Here is a 21,985-nt window from a genome sequence, read left to right on the forward strand (position 1 = left end):
GGAAAGGAGATATTCCAAGGGTGGTACCGTGATAAAGAAACCAGGACCTGATGATGACATCCCAGAGGATCGAAAGTAACCTTCGAAAAACGTAGTGACGACTAGTGCGTTTATTAATTTTTTTCTACTACTTACGTTGTAGTACTTGTCGTTGTAATTGAAGTCGGGTTTTTTCGTTTGCTAGCAAACACAATTATGGTATATGTACTGTGTATAAATCCATATGCATTTAGTAAAAAAGCGGTTATTTTAATATTACAAACAGAAACTCCAATTATATTTATTTGTATAGAAGACTAAAAATAAAGTAGGTACACTGTACAGTTGTATATATTTATTACAAGTGTTTCAATTGATAAATACGTGAGCTTAAAATATAAATTACATATCAATAAAGTTATTAAAATAAGAATTATTTTAAATTACTAAGCGTTGTAAAGAACAAGTTACGCAGTTCTTCACACTTTTCTCGGTGCCATAAAACTGTAACGACTGTTTTACAGAGATTATCAATTTTACAATCGTTATTGCAATACGGCCATCTTCCGTCGCTTAGTTTTGAGTAAAATGCTGCGTATAAATCTAATAAGAGTAAGTTATCTGTCACCATTGAATAAACTAAGTTATCCATTGAGGTAGCGGAGAGGTCTTGTAGTTGGAAGCTGTTTTTCATGTCGTAGAGTTGAAACCAATGTGGTCTTCTGTTCGGTGTGAGGTTCGCTTCGGTGAGATTGTACATGTAGTTCACAATGTTAATCGGTTTCTGGAAAATTACATTTACGAAAGTGCTAAGATGCTAAGTTAAGTACGGAATATGTTTTAAATTTACTTTTAAAGTAAAAGTAAAATTATTTAAAGTTAAAAAGGAAATTTCAGATCTTCCGTCTTTCAAAGAAAAATCTGAAGATTATTTTTTCTACTATGTAGTGGGTTTGTGATGGTGGAAGTTCCTAGTCTTATGTTTATAGTAGGTACTCTTAAGTTGCATAATATAAATTATATGGATCGAAACGTTATTATCAATAATAATGTTTTTTTTTTTTTTAATAAAAAGGCAATTTAAGAATTAATTTGTGTGGTCTTTTCCTGATTTATTGTGGTCCACCAAACTGCAGAGTGGTGAATTAAACTGTGATCCTTTTACTGCATGGAGAAAGAGGCTAATGTCCAGCATTGGATTGATATGTCGTGGTTATGTATGTCGTTGATTTGTTGTTACAAATACTCACGTAGGTGACAGGGTCGATGGTCGCAATTTTGTAGTTGCTGTTGTAGTTGGAGTAGGCGGTGGCGCTGCCGGCGCCCCACGACACGGCGGAGGGCTCACCCGCCGCGTTATAGAAGATCCTAAATTCATCGGAGTGCGTGTGTCCGTTGAACTCGGCCGCAATCGTTTTCGAGAAACTGGAATTACAATTAACACGTTGGGTTCCTGCGAGCCTGACTGGTGAAGTACCTCAACCTTACTAAAGATCACAGCTAAATGTGACGTATGCTTGTTTGCCACCCTAGCAATAAGAAAAAGGTTTTCTATTTCCGATCCCGAAATCTCCCGTTCTATATTTTCCTCGATAAAACTACCAAACCAACGTGTTTTGGACCAAAGTAGTAACGTAAACCTACCATAATATTTTACCAAATTCTTTATATATATATATATATATATATATATATATATATATATATATATATATATATATATATATATATATATATATATTCGAAATAGACATCAGAGTTTACTTGATCCTTTTTGAAGAATTTAGAAGATTTGTCATGCCATTAACACAGTAACACAAAAATTGCTAATAGATATAATAGATTATTCAATAAAATTACCGATTGACGACTCGATTGTACTCTCTCGTCCATGAGTAAATGAGGTCGTGAACTCCAGGCGGAATGTGAGCGAGTATATGGACCTTTTCCCCAGCTTGTTCAGCTTTGTATAATTCTTGAACCAACCATTCCATTAGCCTTTTAGATTCTAATGGGTCGTAGACTAACCACCTGAAAGTATTATTAGTTTTTAACTACTTATAATTAAAATATATTCTACTGAGATATTGCATAGAATGCGCAATATAAGCAAACATAAGACATATATTAAAACAGTAAAAATATAATAGAGTTGGTTCTGGAAACGCAACATACCAGTTATATCTATAAGCATAATTATTATTAACAGAAATTGCACGCAATCCCGGGCGGATCAACGTAGTGAAGCTCCCGTATTTTTTTATAGTAGCCTTTGCGTCCTCACTTAAATAGAAATCCCATTTCCTAGCTAAGGAATCGTATAACCAAGTTGTGTTTAATTTTGTGCCTTTGACTGTACTTGGAGCATATCTGGAAAGTAGACAAATTGAAGTAGAAGAATCTATATGACCATTCGAAATAATATTTTTATTTATACGTTAACGGAAGACGAACGATAAGAAAATACTTAAAGTCGAAAACCTATAAAAAAAAGTTATTAACCAATACACAGTATCACAAGCAGATGAATCGAATAATATTTGGCAAATATTCTAGTTTCTAAAACGTACTGGTTCGTAGGTTGAGATTCATGGTTTCCAATACACGGTACAACTATGACATTTTCACCAAATTCTTTCTTAATCTTATCGACAGTGTACAAATTAACGCTATCGATTAGTTCATAAGTTGTTTCCCACACGTGGTGGTCGATACTGTCTCCCAAGTAATAAACTACATCTATGTCCTGAAAGTGTTATTTAAAAATATTCCGATTAATAAATTCGTATACCACAACTTAAACAATATAAGATCTTTAATTCATACCCTATGTTTTGCAATAGTTTCAATGACATCGTCATATGCCCAAGGAGGCGAATCGCAGCGCCTATAATCTCCCCAATAACCAGCTCCTGGTGAGTTTCTAAAATTTCTTCTCAAATTCGCTAAATTTCTAATATCGTCAGCGAGAGTTAGGTCCATTATAAAATCGCCATTCATTTCAAATATACGATTTTTAAATACTGAATCCAGTATGTAGGTTTTGTAAACGTCAGTTCTTGGAGTTTGTCCTTTTCTGCAGCAAGTTAGCTCATTACAATCAGCAACGCCATTGGGTTCATACAAAGGGTCGATATGAGCATCCGCAACGAGAACTGCTTTTAATGGTTTATTGTTTGATCTTACAATCTATAAAAAAATAAAATATAAGTAAAATTGTATATCACGTCAAGTCAAATCAAGTTACTCTAGTAACAATTTGATAAACTTTATGGTACTTGCAATGTGCGGAATACAACGTATGTAGGAAAGTCAACGTACTAGTTATTAGGTAATTATATAACTGCACTATGGGAAAATACAACATGAACTTTTATCGAAGCAGAAACACGTAATACTAAGTACACATTCGTCAAACAATCGTACTAATAACAGCGCTGACATTATGTTGATACGTCATCATTACAGCCTATACGGACTGTATACTGCTGGACATAGGCCTCCACAAGTTTACGCCAAAAATAACGTGAACTCATGTGTTTTGCCCATAGTCACCACGCTGGGCAGGCGGGTTGGTGACTGCAGTACTGGCTTTGTCGCACCGAAGACGCTGCTGCCCGTCTTCGGCCTGTGTATTGGTTATCCCGCCATCGGTCGGCTTCTTAAGTTCCGAGGTGGTTGTGGAACCTTGTTATCCCTTAGTCGCCTCTTACGACACCCACGGGAAGAGAGGGGGTGGCTAAATTCTTTAGTGCCGTAGCCACACAGCACACGTTGATACGTACTTGATCATTTTCTATTGGATTTTCTGCAGGCAAGTCTATCGTCCATTCAAATCGAGGATCGTTGTGGGGGCAGGTATTTGGATTGCCAGCATTTTGTAGAAGGAGGCTACAGAATGTTCTCGGCGAGGCTTCTGGCGTTGTCTTTACTATATATGTTATTATTGGCTGAAAGTATAAAAAGAGCTGTAAAAATATAAAATATACTATATATATAGTACCTGGGTGACGAGCTTAGCTCGGTATTTTTGGACTCAACCGATTTTCATCAAACATATTTAAAAATACTCACCCGTAACTCACCTTTAATACAAAAAAAAAAACTAAATTGAAATCGCTTCCTCCGTTCGCGAGCTACGGAGCCACAGACAGACAGACAGACAGACAGACAGACACGTCAAACTTATAACACCCCTCTTTTTGCGTCGAGGATTAATAAATATCTTTAACAAACATCTTTCATGAGCGGGAATCGAAACCGCGACCGCTCATGCAACAAAGAGGTTCTGTGACCTCAAGCAGTCATCAAACTATTAAATCGTGGCGTGGTGTTACAGTTTTATCGCACTTCTTGATAATAAAATAATATGATAGACATAATTTGAAAAGAATCATAAAAATTATTTTAAAAGTTATCGACACAAAACAAGAACAAACTATCCTTTCGTCTATATAATCTTAGCCATAGATGTTCTTTTTATCATTTTCTTTAAACGAATTGACTAATATAGATGTGTAATATATAAAATAGATGTGTTCAAGTTATTAAACTGTAAAGGTGTTAAGCTTAAGATGTAAAAAATAATAATCAAACTTAATCTTACTATATTCAATGGAACGATTCCTTGGCAAATTCTGTCGCTGACGATTTGCAGGGATGTGCATATAGTAATGACAGCCTCTGAAAGCATTTCATCAGTATGCCCTTCGAGTACTAGATCATGTAGGGCAGCGAAAGCGCTGGTACATATTAAACAAGTAACGTCCTGAAAATGATAATTCAATTTGAGAACAAATTATGTTTAGAAACAGATATATAGATTTCATTGAGATAGGGAACAATAGGATGTATCCTGCTCAAAATCTAAAGCAGCCCATCTGGGGAAGTACTCCACAACCTTACAGAAAATAACAGTTAAATAATACCTAATACACTCAAATGCTGTTTTGTTTATGTGGTGAGTAAGATGTCTAGAGCTCCAGGGGAGGGTCAGGGATAGAGTCAGCAACGCGCTTACTATCAGGTCGGCTGGTTACCATAAGTCGACCGTCCGCTTGTTTGCTGACCTAGTCGTTTAAAAAAGATAGTAAGTATCCATGCCTATTTTTTTTAAATAATTGGAGGTACGATCTATTCAGAAAATATCTTAAATTAGACGATGATATTAAATATTTTAAACCGGAATTCTGTTGTTTTTTTTTTTTGCTTAAAAGGCTTAGGTTCATAAAAAAAATGTGTGTGTGTACTTATGTACGCACGGAAGAAGTTATACTTCATTAACTAGCTAACTTCGCGCTGCTAAGTTCTTCTTCGTTGACTAATTTCAGAGGATACCGGTTTTTTGTGACGGTATGCGCGCGCATTCATTGGCTAGCTTACTTCACATCGTTAACTTCTTCTTTGTTGACTAGCTAACTACAAGGTGTCAGTTTTTTTTTGACGATGTGCGCGAGCATCTTAAAAAATCAACTCTCATCATTTTTTACCAGCGCGACAAAAGAAGTATAACTTCAAAAGTCATAAAAATAGGTAGAGAAAGGCGACTGCCGTTCCCTTTTGGAAAAAGTTTCATAAACCGCATAAACACATGGACAATCATCATCATCATCATCATCATTTCAGCCTATCACATTCCACTGCTGGACATAGGCCTCCCCAAGTTCGCGCCAAAAATCGTGTGAAATCGTGTGTTTTGCCCATAAACCACGCCGGGCAAGCGGGTTGGTGACTGCAGGGCTGGTTTTGTCGCACCGAAGACACTGCTGCCCGTCTTCGACCTGTGTATTTGAAAGCCAGCAGTTGGATGGCTATCCCGCCATCGGTCGGCTTTTTAAATTTCAAGGTTGTAGTGAAACTGTGTTATCCCTTAGTCGCCTCTTACGACACCCACGAGAAGAGAAGGGGTGGCTATATTGTTTAATGCCGTAGCCACACAACATGGATAAAACCTGGACAAATGCAGACCAAATTCTCATAGATCTCATAGCCTCTTATAACTTGAAGACTTTGAAGTATGTAAATGTGTTAGTTCATTCATTCACTAAAAAAACTTTCAAACATATTTGATGCCTAAATACTTTATAGTTTGTAAATTATAGTGGGTACCTATATTTAATGCAAATGCATATCCGGTAATTCCATAACATATAGTGTACATTTTTGATGATTAAAGAAAACAATACCGATTGATAGGTAAACCAAAAAATAATAAAGGATACAAAAATAAATAATAATAATAATAATAGTCAAAATTTTCAAGGTTAATAAAATTTTACTGTCAGCATTAATGACAACTATACAGTCATAAACTATATTTCAATGGTAACTAATAAAATCACATATGTATATGCTACTAGCCAACCTGGCGAACTTCGTACCGCTTTATTTTTTTTTCTTGAATATAGTAATTATATATATATATATATATATATATATATATATATATATATATATATATATATATATATATATATATATATATATCAAATATAGCCTATCTTTCAAGTTGGATCAAACTGCACACGGTGTGCAAATTTTATTGAAATCTAATTTGAATAAAAGAGGTAAAATTGGCCCCTGAGGGAGGTTTTACCTCAATTAGCAAATTACAACATTTGGACTCCCAAACTGCGAATAGAAGAAATATCTGACAGATAAAAGTTGGTTTGATGGTAAAAAATAAAACCATAAAACTTTTATATTATAGGACTATAGGTACGTTATATTATGCGAGAAGCTCTATTAGCAACCGATGAAACAGGCCTTGGTTTGTTACAGAAGCGATCTCTCAATAGACATGATTCGGTATTCTGTGTTTTTATATAAATAAGATAGTAAAAACAAAAAAAATAATAATAATTAGATTAAGGTGAGCTAAAGCACTAATAAGGATTGCTTTGTACTTACCATTCTACTGTTTCTTTCAAATTGCATATTTAGGGAACTTGAAGCTGGTCTGTAGATTTCAAAGACATCTTGAATACTTTTCAAATCGCTGTCTGCAGTTTCATTTTTTAAAACCTTAGTAAACAATACTTGAAGGTCATCTAAAATTACACGATAAATAATGAAAATTTTCTTTTGTTCGTTAAAGTGTCCCTGAAGTAGCAGCTATTAACAGTTCAATGCCTTTAAGATATCGTATTAATTAGCTAATGACGCACTTTTGGGTCGTACATTAATCACATGGGTCTCAAAAGGTTCGGAAAAACATCACAAGGAGGGGGGGGGGGGGGGTGCGAGATATCAAGTGTATATATTTGTCGTTAAACTCGTGGTTTCCAAGGAAAAAACCAAAAGAAAAAAAACAACCAAGAAAAAACCTGCAACCTTGATTCCAGTCTAGAACACTATCATAATGCTTAATTTTTCAAAATTAATTCCGATTATACCTGTATTTATGGATAATACTTAACATCTGAAAATTTCAATGTTCTTGGCACAAAAAAATTACATAATTTTTGGGTATGAGGGGGGGGGGGGTGTATACAAGTGGGTTAATGTGTACCAAGTGGGTTAGGGGGTTTAAAATTTACTAAAAAACGTCCCGTGGTTAACGGACGACCCATTAGGTGCTGAACCTCTTATATCTGATTAATATTGTTAAAGATATTAGTAATTAGTAAGATAGAATAATAAAGAATATTATTATTAATCTCTAATAGTCTTAAATAAAATATTGATATAATTTTTTGCTCAATTTCACTTTTACAATAATAACAAAAAATCAGCGGTATTGATAATTTAAAGTTATTTACCTGAAGTTATGAGCCGTGACGCAAAACTCGAACCTAATACCAACAATAGTCCAAAAAACACTACCATTGTAAGAGTAGACATTGGTAATGGGCGATAAGTGTTATGATACTTCTTTATAACTGTCGATCTTTTAAAAAATTATCAAATACAGACAGTGAAAAACAAATTAATAATTAATTTATATTAATTAGACAATGAAAAATAACATTATCGCAACTATCTAGTCGTGTGTAGTACGTACGCGTGAGTAGGTATAGGTGTACTGAACCACGTCTAACATATATATGAAATTACTAGCTGTGCCCGCGACCTCGTCCGCGTGGAATTTAACAAAAAAGTTATTTTTCAGTTCGCAGAGTTATAAAATAAATAAATTTCTAAAATAAACGTAGCCTAAGTTAGCGGGTGTTCACAAAATACGTAAGATGTTTATGGGGGGAAGGGGGTCGAGTCAAATCTCATCTAATCTTACGTTGGAGAGAAGGCCTCGGCAAATATCACGCAATTTTTTTTCTGATTGAAACAAAAAAAAATTATACTATTTTGGTCCATTTAATCCAGATTGTACATGCTTAAGATTTAATCTTAAGCGTAATCGTAATACGATTAAGATCATTCGCTAATTCGTTCGAAAGAAAATAATTTATAAGAAAAGAACGAAGTTGAAGGAGCAGATGATTTTACTGAAAATCATATGGACATGTTGGTTCCAAGTCTATCTTGAGACCGCGCATGATTCTCCATGGACTGAATTAGAGTAGATATTCTTTTTTTAATCACAGTAATTAAGATTTAAGTATTCTATTGTTAAATTTTTATTACACTTATAATTAAACTCTCAGGAACATTGATTACTAGTCTTAGCTAGTCGTAAATTAAAGCACGAAGCAATTTTTTTTTTCTTTTTACAATAACAATCCAACGCGTTTACGTAAGAAACCCACATTTTGTAAAATCTCACGTGATATTGGGGGTTAGGAGAGGGGGTTGAATAAAATCTCACGACATCTCATGGACGCCCCCTTACTTCTTATTACACCAGCTATCCGCCAGTGAAAGTCCATCAAAATCGGTCCAGCCGTTAAGAGTTTAGCCGGAACAAACAGATAGACAGACAAAAATTATAAAAAATGTTATTTTGGTATATGTAGCGTGTATACATACATATGAATTTAGTTAAAATCGGTTATTTTAATATTACAAACAGACACTCCAATTTTATTTATTTGTATAGATAAGGATTTCATGAACCGAATTAATTTACGACTTTTTTTCGTTTTGTCAAAAACGTTATTTCATTAGTATTGGGCAGCCTATAATGCATACAATTACATATTTATGTTCGAATAATTGTGTTTGTAGGCAAACGAAGAGAAACCGACTTCAATTATATCGACAAGTAATACAAAGTAGGTAGACGAAAAAATAGTCAAGTCAATACGCATTATCAAAAATTACTCCAAAAGTTGCAATCAGATCTCGATGAAATTTAAATGTGACCACATTATAAACATCGGCTTTCGATTAAATTAAAAATCATCAAAATCGGTACACCAAGTAAAAAGTTATGCGGATTTTCGAGAGTTTCCCTCGATTTCTCTAGGATCCCATCATCAGATCCTGGTTTTCTTATCATGGTACCAAACTAGGGATATCTCCTTTCCAACAAAAAAAGAATTATCAAAATCGGTTCATAAACGACGGAGTTATCCCCGAACATACATATACATATATATATATATATATATATATATATATATATATATATATATATATATATATATATATATATATATATATATATATATATACGGTTGAATTGAGTAACCTCCTCTTTTTTTGATGTCGGTTAAAAATTGTATAAAATTTTTAACTGAACTATTTAGGAGTACAATATAAACACCGCATCAATTAATAATTACCGGAAAATTGACAAATATAAAGAAACGTCGGGCATTTAAAAAGCTGAATAAAACTCGATAAAATCAGTTTCGTTATAAAAATATAAACAGGTTATAATACAAACTTCGTTTTTACGGCAGGTGTGAAATCGACCATAATCGATACGATTTTAATCCTCATGTAATAAATCACTTACAATCACTAATATATCATTCACGTGCTAGCTGTGCCCTGCGATTTCATCCGCGTTAATTTGAGGAAAAAACGTATTAAAGTATTATATAGCCTTCCTCAATAAATGGACTATTTAAAAGAAAATATTTTTTTAATTCGAACCAGTAGTACTTGTTCCTTTTTGGGTGGGGAAAATCCTCATGGACACCCTCCGGCGCGGGGGCACCAGAGGGGATTCAGACTCATACTGAATAAAAACCGCCACGTGTTCCGCCGATGCGCCTATGTCGCGGGGTCGCGGGGACGCTGTAGAATGCTTCCGCAAACCCGATCGGCGCTTGCCCTTGCAGGCCCAACGCGGTGACCCATGGCCCGCTGTCCCCCGCGGACGGGGAGTAAACCCCCCGCCCGCACATCGCACTTTACGGCACCGCGTCCCAAAGACGCAACCTGCTCTCGCTACCCCGGCGCCCCAGACGTAGCCCGGGGCGGACGGTGCCAACCTGAGTCGACAAAGACCAGGGTGGCCACGGCCCCCACACCGGCTTACCGCGGCCTCGGCGCGAGAGCGCGCTTTCGCGCGCCTTAGGGCGGGTGAGCGAACCCACCCACCCCGTCCTGGGGACGCGCCCAGTAAAAGTCCGGCAACTCCTCCCTTTGGGGGTCTGGGCGAATCAGTAGTACCTGATATTAGCGCGTGCAAATAAACCAAATCTTCAGCTTTATTATATTAAAAGTATAGATCGGTCTTAAAGTATCATTGTTTAAAAGAATGCATGGTTGACTTATTTTTTTTAAGTCAAATTAATTTATTCCAAAATATTATCATTATTACGTGTACTTTTTATCCAACGTTAGTAGATACTGAATTGATTAACAATTGATAAGAGTATTTTGTAAAGAAAAATACATATATTTTAAAAACATTTATTTGAAAACTTCTGCATATTCTACACTTCTGTCATATCTACATCTTCAATGACCAAATCGTCCAACATTTCGGCGAGGGTTATCCGCGGCAGGGCCGGGTCTATCTCGTCTGTGTCCACTGGTATCTTGTTTTCGTCTTTAAATATGTTAATATTCTGCCTCAGAGTTGGGTCCTCCTCTAAATCGTCCAGGAATTCGTTGTAGTCCCTGTAAACAAAATAATTAAGTTAAAATTTGTACAATCCTTTTGATGTAATTTTTTTAATCGATCCAAAGTTATAGTTCGCGTCATCAGCACGGACGCGGATCACGAAGAATTTCGTACAATGACCTTTTTGCATACTGGCAGTGGTTCTCAAAATTTTATATAAAGTACGAAACTTTAAAAAATCGGTAGTTTAGAATTTGGAATGTCTTACAACTCGTTGTTTGCACACTAGTGTTTAGTGTACTAAATCTACGCTGTCTGTCCGTGGATCGGTCTAGTCACAGAATAATTTTTTTTTTGTTTAATCATAGAACATAACTTATATATAAGTTATAAGTATATATACATATATATAAATAAAAGTTAGTGTATATATTACTATGTGTACAATTTGGTGGCTATACTTTGTATATGCAAAAAAATCTTAGATCTTTTGCTGTGTGAAAAAAAACACCAATAAACACACATTCGCATTTAATATAAGTATTGTTAACTTTTGACTAAAATTAAAAATGAAAAACGATGAATCTTGTGACTTAAATTTGGTAAAAAAAAAAATAAAAGTAAAAAGGTTGACAAACTGTGAATACGGCTGTCACTACACCTGCAGGCCTAGCATGCGCGCCACGACAAAATTTTGTCTACCCCTTTTCTCGTATTATCTCTCTATGTCTACAGTAGCTAACATGCGTGCACGCGATACTCTTCTCGTTACGTCAATAGAAGAGATAATCATTAAATTTTAGTGATCCGTGATATTTATCTCTACGGAAGCTAACATGACATCGTAATTTTGTCGAATTTTGTCGTTTTAGGAAGAGAAACTTCTCGTTTTCAATATTATCGACGAGAAAGACGATAAATAAAAAATAAATAAAACCGGGTGCCTATTTTTTGTATACCATGGCGTTTCCCTATTATAATTATATAATTTCGGTATACGAAGAGCGGGAAATGCGTAAAGTCGAGTGAAGTGTGCCATATAATGACACAAAAAACGTATTTGCGCCCTGTTGCTTCTTATTCTAAATAATAATAATAATAATACTTTATTTCAGACCAAAGTATAAGTCCATATTGGGTTAGTACAACAAGACAAGACAACATTCAGAATAAAAAACAAAACAAAATTATATTAAAAAAATCAATAAGTAAAAATAAAATTAAATAGAATAAAAGTAAAATCAATAATCAAAAAAAAAAGTTCAAAAATTCAAAAAATTTTAAAAATTAAAAAAAAAAAAAAAACAATGCGTGATAGAATTACAATTATCTAATGTGCGACAAGATATAAAGCACAACACGAGCATATTGTTTTACATATATAATTAAATTCATTTATTTACGCCGTTTTATTTTCCATATTAGATTTTTTAAATTAGATATACACTTTTTATCTTAGCCAAAAGGCCGAGAACATTGTTAAATAAAACATGTGTCACTCGTTTGAAATTATACAAACTTTGGCTCATCCCGGTTTGGCACGATTGGTCAATAACCTTGTAAATTCAACTTTACGACATAAGAAATAAGAATGATATTCAGTTGTGATTATGGTTGATAATGTTTCTCTACTCGACAAGGCGAAGTCTTCGGAAGAGAATTTTGTCTCTCGTAGTGCGCATGTTAGGGTAATCGAGAAAATACTCGATGTAGACATTATCTCTCTCTCTCGTCAAGAGATATCTCGTTGTATGCATGCTAGGCCGGCTGTGTGAGCGCAACGACAATATACGCGAGCGACAAAGACCAAAAATGAGGGATCAATATACGAAATTCTTCGTGCTCCGCGTCCGTGCTATAGATACATAGCATTACTAGTTGTCACAGTGGCTGTGATTTTAAAATATCAGTTACTATGATACTATATTGTTTTAAATTTCCATGGTTATTAACATTATTTGAATTCGTTTTTTCGGGATTTATACCATGTACCTTTTTATCTTTGAAGCTCCGATATTTCGGCGCAGTTGCATGCGAGTTTGCAGACAGTGGTACCGGTATCGAGCGTAATAGAAGACTGAGACGGAGGGTAGACCGATATGTCTGCCCATAACATCTACCCGCAATAATCGAACAGTTCTTCCGTGACCATGGCGCATGCAACTGCGCCGAAATATCGGAGCCTCAAAGATAAAAAGGTACATGGTATAAATCCCGAAAAAACGAATTCAAATACTATGATACTTTTTCTAAAAACTATAGTTACGGAAACAAGATGGCGCTGTATGCTCACGTATTAAAAATATTGCGTTTTTCTCACCTCCTCTTACTGTATTTGCTTACAAGTTAATGACACTAAAATTTTTAATACTTGTGGAAAAATAACAATAAATACTTAAATCACCAGTATCAATCAATAATTTAATTTTGAATACTTAGGGAAGTACCTCGACCTTACAGAAGATCACAGCTAAATAATACTCCTCTTAAGCAGTGTTGTGCTAGTGTGATAAGTAAGGTGTCCAGAACTCCTGGACGGGGACTGAGTTAAGGTTGGCAATGCGCTGTGATGCTTCTGGCGCAGCAGGCGTTTATAGGCTACTTTAATCGCTTACCATCAGATGAGCCGTACGCTTGTTTGCTGACCTAGTTTTATAAAGAAGATATACTTACTCGTCAACACTGGCGGCGTTTTCATGCATATGTCTCAGTTTCCAGGCCCTCGCCCGACGTCGGGCAGCTTTTTCTCCATAGTATTTCTTAACGAGGTAGACATCAGGAATAACGCTGCGGTCTAACTTGTCTAAATTCGCGTCGTTCACGTTGGACTCGCCTAGGTTATATCTGAATAAATTACGTATTAGTTTTAAACTGCGTTTTTTTTCCCAGAGCTGCCCCTTAGGTAGGATCCGCATTTACCTAAGGGCTTATTGGGCTTCCTGGCTAAAAAGGGTCCCCAGGGCTTATTTAAAAAATGGACTATAATTGTTTTCTCATAATCTAGAGCATAAGTTTCAAATTAAAAGTAATTTGCTGACTGTTTTTTAAATATTTTATGACAGTACAAATGAATCGTTAACTGTCCTATTTTTTATTTCTATACCCTATATTATACCTACATATCTATAGATAAAATGGCAATTAGTTGACTAATTAATAGACACCCAAGAAGTATTAGTCTAGGACCCGAAAAACTGGTAAATTCCACCATCAGCCCCTGCTTTTTACCTTAACAGCAAAGAACCTAAATCAACATCAAATAAAAGTGAATCGATCCACCTAGTCAAAAGTTCTGAGGTAATATACATTTTAAAAAAATACATTCGAATTGGCCTGTTAAAAATGATTTATATAAACTACAAATTATAATTTATATGGTATTTGAGTAACAATATATTACTTTTTTAGAGCAAGATATTGTACAACTGATTTTATTGTAACAGTATTAGTGTGACTAATGCACAAGAAGTTACCTATTCATAGTGACTTAAAGTTCTATTTAAAAAAAAAACTATGATAAATTATTGAGCTTTCATTAAAAAAATTAAGATTAGATTAAAAGTCTTTACAAATACTTTTTATTCATTAATCTTACCCCAAAACGGTATCACCAGGTTTCAATATATGTCCTAGATGTGTTTTAGTGTGCACTGGACTTATGTCTAGACCAAGTTCATTAGCCTTCACCACCCATACATCTGCTAACACATGCTTATTGGAAACTGTGCCTTGACCTGGGAATGACTTCTTTTCCTACAAAAAAAAAGCATATTATGGACATAAGTTTTGTATTGATTTCTAGAATTTTTAAACTTAACTAAGGGGTTGTCATTAATCACGTGATGTTTTAACAACTTTTTAATCACTACAGTGCAAAAATTATGCTGTGGCAATCTCATCTTAGGGTTAGGGTCTTTGAAAGCTTCAATGACGTAAGTCTTTGTTCTTCTGCAGGACTATTAAGAAATTTCTGCTTCCCTTGATTAAACAATGCAGAAGTAGTATCACATACGCTCATCGCATGCAGGAATAATACATGATCTAATAGGATTTAGGAACCTTAGCCAGAACCTTCAAAAAGGCAATGGCTCCTATAATTTTTGCAAATTATAATTTGTAATATTATTAATATATGATCATAAGTAAGGACATTTTCAGTTTTATTTTGTTAGTCCTACCTTTTTTGACATTGAATTTTTAATAATTTTGATGTTTTTTTTTTAAATTACATTCCTTGTGCAGTAAACGAGGAGAAAATTATCAAATAACAGCATTCTAAAAAAAATTAGTTTTTGAATGTAAAAAATGGCTTTTGCAGAGATCCGTAAAAATTTTCATTTTTCAACTCGCATTTGATTGAGAAACGGTTAGATTGAGAAAAAAACTAAATAGTGATATTTATTGAGAATTTTAAGTACTTTATTTTTGTAAACAAACCATTTACTAAAACTTAATAGTTATCGAGTTTTAGGCAAATTATATCGACAAGTAATACAACGTAGGTAAACGAAAAAATACTCAAGTAAATACGCATTATCAAAGATTACTCGAAAAGTTGTAATTAGATCTCGATGAAATTTAAATGTGACCACATGATAAACATCGGCTTTCGTTTAAATTGAAAATCATCAAAATCGGTACTCCCTCTCGGTTTCCCTGGATTTCTCTGGCATCCCATCATCAGATACTGGTTTCCTTATCATGGTACCAAACTCGGGATATATCCTTTCCAACAAAAAAAGAATTATGAAAATCGGTTCATAAACAACGGAGTTATCCCCGAACATACATTAAAAAATATATATATATATACAGTCGAATTGAGTATCCTCTTTTTTTTGAAGTCGGTTAAAAACCGAAACTAGCAGTTCTTTGTTGCTTTTTCGCGATTTTTTCAATGTTGCGTCACGAATTAATATTATTGTAACATTATTTGTATTTACTATGAAGAAAAAACCTTGCGCTGGCGGCACACTGTTTCTAACATCTAAAAAAAACTAACTAATAACATTGTTCTCCACGAAGCTCTCATTGGGTAATCCTAAGTCTCATCCTAAAGTCTCAAAATTTTTTCCTGTGAACTACAGTAAACTTTTATGGCATTGCTATGTGGTATACTTTAATATTATATGGGATAGCGTTAAAAATGTTCAGGGTGAAATTGATACTCAGAAATACTCATAATAAAACCTTTACAATGAACACTTTACCATAAAAGATTGATATTTGAAATATTTTTTAAGCATTTTTTTGCGCTCAACATAAAAAAAAAAAGAAAAAAAAAGAACATTTAATAACAAAAAACAAATTATTAACAAATCGCTTTATGGTAACATTATCTAATTATAATTCGTGAAAATTTAAAATATAGGTAAAGAACATGGCCTATTTTATCGCTCATGCTGTTCATTCACTTATACTCATTCACCTCTAAAAATATTGTGACCACATCCCTATTTGCCTTTTTAAAAAAGATATTGAAATGTCATATTCAAAAATATTAGTTATCTGTACTCTCGGAATTCGTATTTTAGTACTTTTCATGTGTTTAAAATGATAAATTGATATTTGGTTTTAGTGAAATAAATAGTAAATGGAGTTTTACAAATGTCCGTAAGCTAACGTGTTATGAAAGTGAGTGATAAATTCGGAAAAAACGTGAATTACAATTGACAGGGGTTTGTTTACCAAATAAGACTCTTCCAAAAAAACGGAATATATACTCTTTTGTTTAATGTTCAAACTATAATTTAAATTAATTATGGTCGACTTTCGACCACAGGGCGACCTCTAGAATGAAAAATTATGCGTGCTATTTGCTATGGATTACCTTATATTCAAGATTGGGATAACATGAATAAGTGAACAGATGACTCTTAATTAAAATCATCCATATGTAAATACTTACATGCTCTTTTAGTATCTCTATGTCCATTACAATATACTCCACCAACTGCTTCGGATTACAAATTGCACTGAATGGATTTCGCCAATATTGAGTGGATGATAGTTCAGAAACTACAAGATAAAATATTAATTATATCAGAAAACTATTTCTTACAGCAGACATTTATGTTATTGTGTTAGCAGAGTAATTTATATACATATTATATAATACTATGTTAGTTACCATACAATGTTAGTTATCATACTCCTCTGAAACAGCTGGACCGATTTTTATGAAATTTTGTGTGCATATCGGGTAGGTCTGAGAATTGGCTAACATCTATTTTTCATACCCCAAAAATATAAAAGGGAGAGATTAAGGGGGTTGATAACATATATGGCAAAACAACGTTTGCGGGGTTAGCTAGTATATATATAAATAAATACATATATAGCACACAGACTCAGGCAGGAATCTAAACCACAACCCACGGAGCAGAAAGCAGAGCCACTACAAACTGCGCCAACAGGTTAAGTCTTATTATTATCTCCTCTTGTCCTGATTTACAGTTTTGATTGATTGACTGGTTTTATGGCTTTCAGTTGTGTTTTACAGTTTTGTACTCTGTGAGTAGTACAGTGGTGTTAGAATTTGACACTAACCTTGCCCTGTGTATGCATCGATTAAATGTACGGTACTAGTTACTCGCTGAACTAAGCACACTGGAGAGATTGATCCTAAGCTCTGAGTCAATTTCTTCGGTAAACACACAATACTATCCTTCGATAGCGGTACAATTTCAACACTGAATGTGAATTTATAGTTGTAGACATTGCTGTGAATGTCATGAGAAATTAATTTTTTTGAGTGCTGGCATTTTATTGGCAGCACTGATTGAATAAAATCAACCATTTTCCTAGCGTGATTTTCTGTAGCGTAGAAAAAGTCCAAACCATCTGAAGTCAGAAAATAGAATAGTTTTAATATAGTATTAGTTTTATAGAGTAGATATATTAATAAATATTTCCTTTTTTTTATATATAAATAGAAAAAGAAAACTAAAATGAACTACAATTAAAGAATCTTTTAAATAGATTTATTCAACAAAAAAGGCTTATCACTTGTCTTACTTATTATGTAAGTAAAGCAATAATTTTCGCAAATGTAACAATTTATGTCAAAATTTTTTCTGTTTAAATTCATGCAATAATTAGTAATAATTCATAATAATTACCATGTTTAGGTTTAATTCCGAGTGTATTAACATGCGCCTTGTGTCTTAGAATTAATTGTTCCAAGTAATAAAATGTTTTTCTGTTGTTAGTACGTTGACGAACTTGAACTAATGCACGCCAATAATTCTGTGCCTCTGAACGATGGCAAGCATCGCACATTTGGTGCTGTACTACATACTCCACAATGAATGTTTGTTGAAGAACTGCTCCACCCATTACTTCACCTTGCACTGTTATTTTCACCTATGAAAAGAATGTGTTATCTTATTTATGTTTAGCTTGTCTGGAAAATAGCTAATTAATTAAAGTCCAACCCATTGTACTACATAATATGTAACTATCTTTAAGCTAAGGACACTATTAAACACTGGTTTTTTTTTAATTGAAATTTAAATTCAAAAGATAGTAATCAAAAAATAAAAACACATTGCAATTTTTTTTAAATCATACAACAATACTGATTAATAAACTTACTTCATACGATTTATTTTTGTGTTACCCACACATTAGGAAATTCTAAACAATTTTTAATATCACATCGAAAATCGACCATTCCAGCGGGGATCGAAGCTGCATCTCTGACTTACCGTGTCCGTGCTTTAGCCAATTAAGCTATGGAACGATGTACCCGTTAGATCGAAATTTTTGATGTGATGATTTTATATTCGATTTTTGACATGATATTAAAAATTGTTTAATAAACTTACCTTAATCCTCTTGGAATGTGGTTCAGTCCAAGCAAATCCAGCATCAACCAGCTTTACTCGGTTAAGGCCTTTTAGTCTTTTTAAGCAAAGGGCCAAAAGTTCTCGTGATTCGAGGGCACAGACTACCCATTCAGCAGGAGGTTGTAAATATCTAAAATATTACTCTTGTTACAAATATAAACATAATATATACATTTTCAAGCAGTTTTGCATTCCTGGGGTGAGTAAGGTGACCAAAGCTCTTGGGGGATTACAGATATCCCACGGATGGTCGGCAATGCACTTGCAGCGCTTCTAGTGTTACAGGTGTCTATATACATTGTAATTGCTTAATGTCAGCTAAGCTGTACGCTCATATGCCGACCCAGTTGTATAATAAAAAAAATATATAATAATAATACACAGTTGAGAAGTTATAAGACATTAAATTTTTTAATAACCCACCGACAGGTACTCGTTTCTGTAAGTCCATTATTTTATAATGACTCTTAAATACCTATATTTAAGAGTCATTATAAAATAAAATAGATAGTGAATGGTGTAGGTATATGATGAATTGAGGTTTATAATTATCATTTTTAAAATTTTTACAATGTACTACTTGTTTATTGAAAACTTAAGTGTCTTATAACTCATTAACTACATAATATACAAAAATAATATTATACATGAAAATATAACATTAAAATTTTAGTAAAATTGTATAGATCAACATTTGTAGTTGTTTGCTTCACGAGGAATGCCCTATATTGTAATAGGCTGTATGGCATTAAGTCCGGTTTTGCACATTTATATATACATTTATATATTATAAATAGTAATAGCATCCCACCATGACTTTGTATGGGTATTTAAAAAAATTCAAAATAATTTTTATTACCCTAATTTTTTGCAAATATAATATAGCCTATGTCACCCATGGATAGTGTAGCTTCTCAACAGTGAAAGAAGTTTCCTATATGGTTTAGAAGTTTCGGAGTCTATTCAATGAATTATCTTAATATAATATATCTTATCTATACTAATATTATAAAGACATAAAGTTTATAACTTTGTTTGTATGTAGGGGGTAATCTTCGCAAATACTGATCCGATCATGAAAATTCTTTCACTAACAGAAAGCTTCACTATTCAGGAGTGACGTAGGCTATATTTTATTGTAACTGAACAAAAAATTAAGTAAATAAGAAAAAGATTAAAATATAATATCAAAATGGTAAATAAACTAGCTCCATCTATCGCTATTAGAAATCAATTTATTAGTCTTTCAACGTTATTAATTTAGTCTTATTTTAGTCTATCGACGACGTTTTCTCGATTTTTGATAGATGGCGTTGGAGCAACATATTATTTATTTGTGCTATAAAATTTGTTCTTTGAAGTATGTTATTTGGTTCTGTAATTTAAAATAATAAATACACGGGAGCAACATATTATTTATTTAAGTCCTATAAAATTTGTTACTTAAAGTATGTAATTTGGTTAATATAATAATAATTAACACCCAACAATGTGGGCACGGGTCGGATAGTATAAAATATAACAATCAAATTTTTCAATTAATAATATATATAATAATAATATATATAAATATTAGTATAGAACCCTCCAATTAAATTTTTAAAGAATAAAAAAAAATATTAGTATAGACCACATTTATTGTACAGTTGTGTAATAAAGTTAAATAAATAAATATGTGAACAATTGTTATGAAACATTTCATGATATTTTAAAGCCTCATAAAAATTTGTGTTCTTAGGCACATTTTAATATTACCTTTCACAGCCTCTGCAAAAAAATATAGTTGCTTGTTTTGGTATACCCTCAGTGATATCAACATGCGCCCTTAGACATGCAACACACATGTTAGATGGGTTCGCTTCAATTGCCAATCCACATTGGCAGCACAATCTGAAAATGAAATAATACAAAAAAATTGTTAGCTCACAAACAAAAAAAAAACAACTTCAGTTACATCGACAAGTAATACATAGTAGGTACACAATAAAATAGTCACATAAATACGCGCTATCAAAGATTACTCAAAAAGTAGTCATCACGTGTCGATCAAATTTAAATTGAACCACGTGACGAGTATAAACTTTCCATTAAAAAAGAATCATCAAAATAGATACGTCCAGTCAAAAGTTCTGAGGTTACATACATATAAAAAAATTCAAATGATGTGAGAACACCTCCTTTTTTGGAAGTCGGTTAAGAATATTTTCATCTTACAAATAAAATTCAAACTTTTCGAAACTTATCAGTAACATACAATTTGGATATACTAGCATTCTGTTTCAGTAGTTGTCATCATCATCATCACTTCAGCCTATCGCAGTCCACTGCTGGACATAGGCCTCCACAAGTTCACGCCAAAAATATCCTGAAGTCGAGGTGCGATGTCCATAGTCACCACGCTGGGCAGGCGGTTTGGTGACCGTGGGGCTGGCCTTGTCGCACCTAAGACGCTGCTGCCCGTCTTTGGCCTGTGTATTTCAAAGCCAGCAGTTGGATGGATATCCCGCCATCAGCCGGCTTTTTAAGTTCCAAGGTGGTAGTGGAGCTGTCCTTAATCCTCCCTAAATCCCTTAGTCGCCTCCTACGATACCCACGGGTAGAGGGGGGGGAAAGAATATTTCACCATTCATCAGTTGTGGATAACTCTATTTGACGAATGACGATATCCAACCAATTAAGCCAGTTAAAGCCTAAACGCAACTTATTTGCAGGATAAACTTTATACACAACTAGTAAGACAGGCCCTAGATCATAGATATATACTTATAAAACCGACTCTTTCCTTTATTTAAAATATACGAGAGTTTGTAAAAATATTATATGGGTACGATAATTTAACCTTAAAAAATATGAATACCATGAAATAAAACTCACACACTAGTTGCATTAGGAGCTAAATTATTTACAGGCGATATATATTCCATTGTGTTGCACAATTTTAGTTTCTGAAATTAAACACCTTAAAACTTTATAAATCCAATATAAATATAAAGATATTTTTTTTATGTTTCAACCAATAACCGTAGAGTATGTATTAATGAAGTTTCAACGTGTTGCTTTCCTTCTATACTTATTTATTCTATTGTCTATTCTATGGTGTTGCTGACATTGCTCACGTTGTTCTACTTTGGTCAAAGAGCAACACGGAGGGGAGTAGCCATGTACAGGCGTTCCCCTCTGTCATAGTATAAGGCCAAATGGCCATATGCATACAATAAAACTAGTTTCAGCCGCACTG

General features: G+C 33.7%; 2 protein-coding genes across 2 annotated transcripts; both read right to left on the minus strand.

Moving 5' to 3' along the window:
• Positions 1 to 319: 319 nt before the first annotated feature.
• On the minus strand, positions 320 to 7,806 carry LOC123654878 (sphingomyelin phosphodiesterase-like). The gene is made up of 10 exons (XM_045590738.1): positions 7,740 to 7,806; positions 6,889 to 7,028; positions 4,586 to 4,747; positions 3,751 to 3,929; positions 2,806 to 3,160; positions 2,550 to 2,725; positions 2,155 to 2,349; positions 1,840 to 2,010; positions 1,230 to 1,404; positions 320 to 763 (listed from the first exon to the last, which is right to left on the minus strand). The coding sequence occupies exons 1-10, from the start codon at positions 7,804 to 7,806 to the stop codon at positions 413 to 415; spliced, it is 1,971 nt and encodes a 656-aa protein (XP_045446694.1). The 3' UTR covers positions 320 to 412.
• Positions 7,807 to 10,729: 2,923 nt separating this feature from the next.
• LOC123654879 (60S ribosomal export protein NMD3) lies at positions 10,730 to 21,671 on the minus strand. The gene is made up of 9 exons (XM_045590740.1): positions 21,622 to 21,671; positions 20,503 to 20,637; positions 18,727 to 18,877; positions 18,019 to 18,262; positions 17,447 to 17,740; positions 16,806 to 16,915; positions 14,493 to 14,650; positions 13,571 to 13,741; positions 10,730 to 10,953 (listed from the first exon to the last, which is right to left on the minus strand). Exons 1-9 carry the CDS (start codon positions 21,669 to 21,671, stop codon positions 10,767 to 10,769), a joined length of 1,500 nt encoding a protein of 499 aa, XP_045446696.1. The 3' UTR covers positions 10,730 to 10,766.
• Between the last annotated feature and the right edge of the window lie 314 nt (positions 21,672 to 21,985).

The sequence above is a fragment of the Melitaea cinxia genome, chromosome 7, assembly GCF_905220565.1.
Source record: "Melitaea cinxia chromosome 7, ilMelCinx1.1, whole genome shotgun sequence".
Classification (NCBI taxonomy): Eukaryota; Metazoa; Arthropoda; class Insecta; order Lepidoptera; family Nymphalidae; genus Melitaea; species Melitaea cinxia.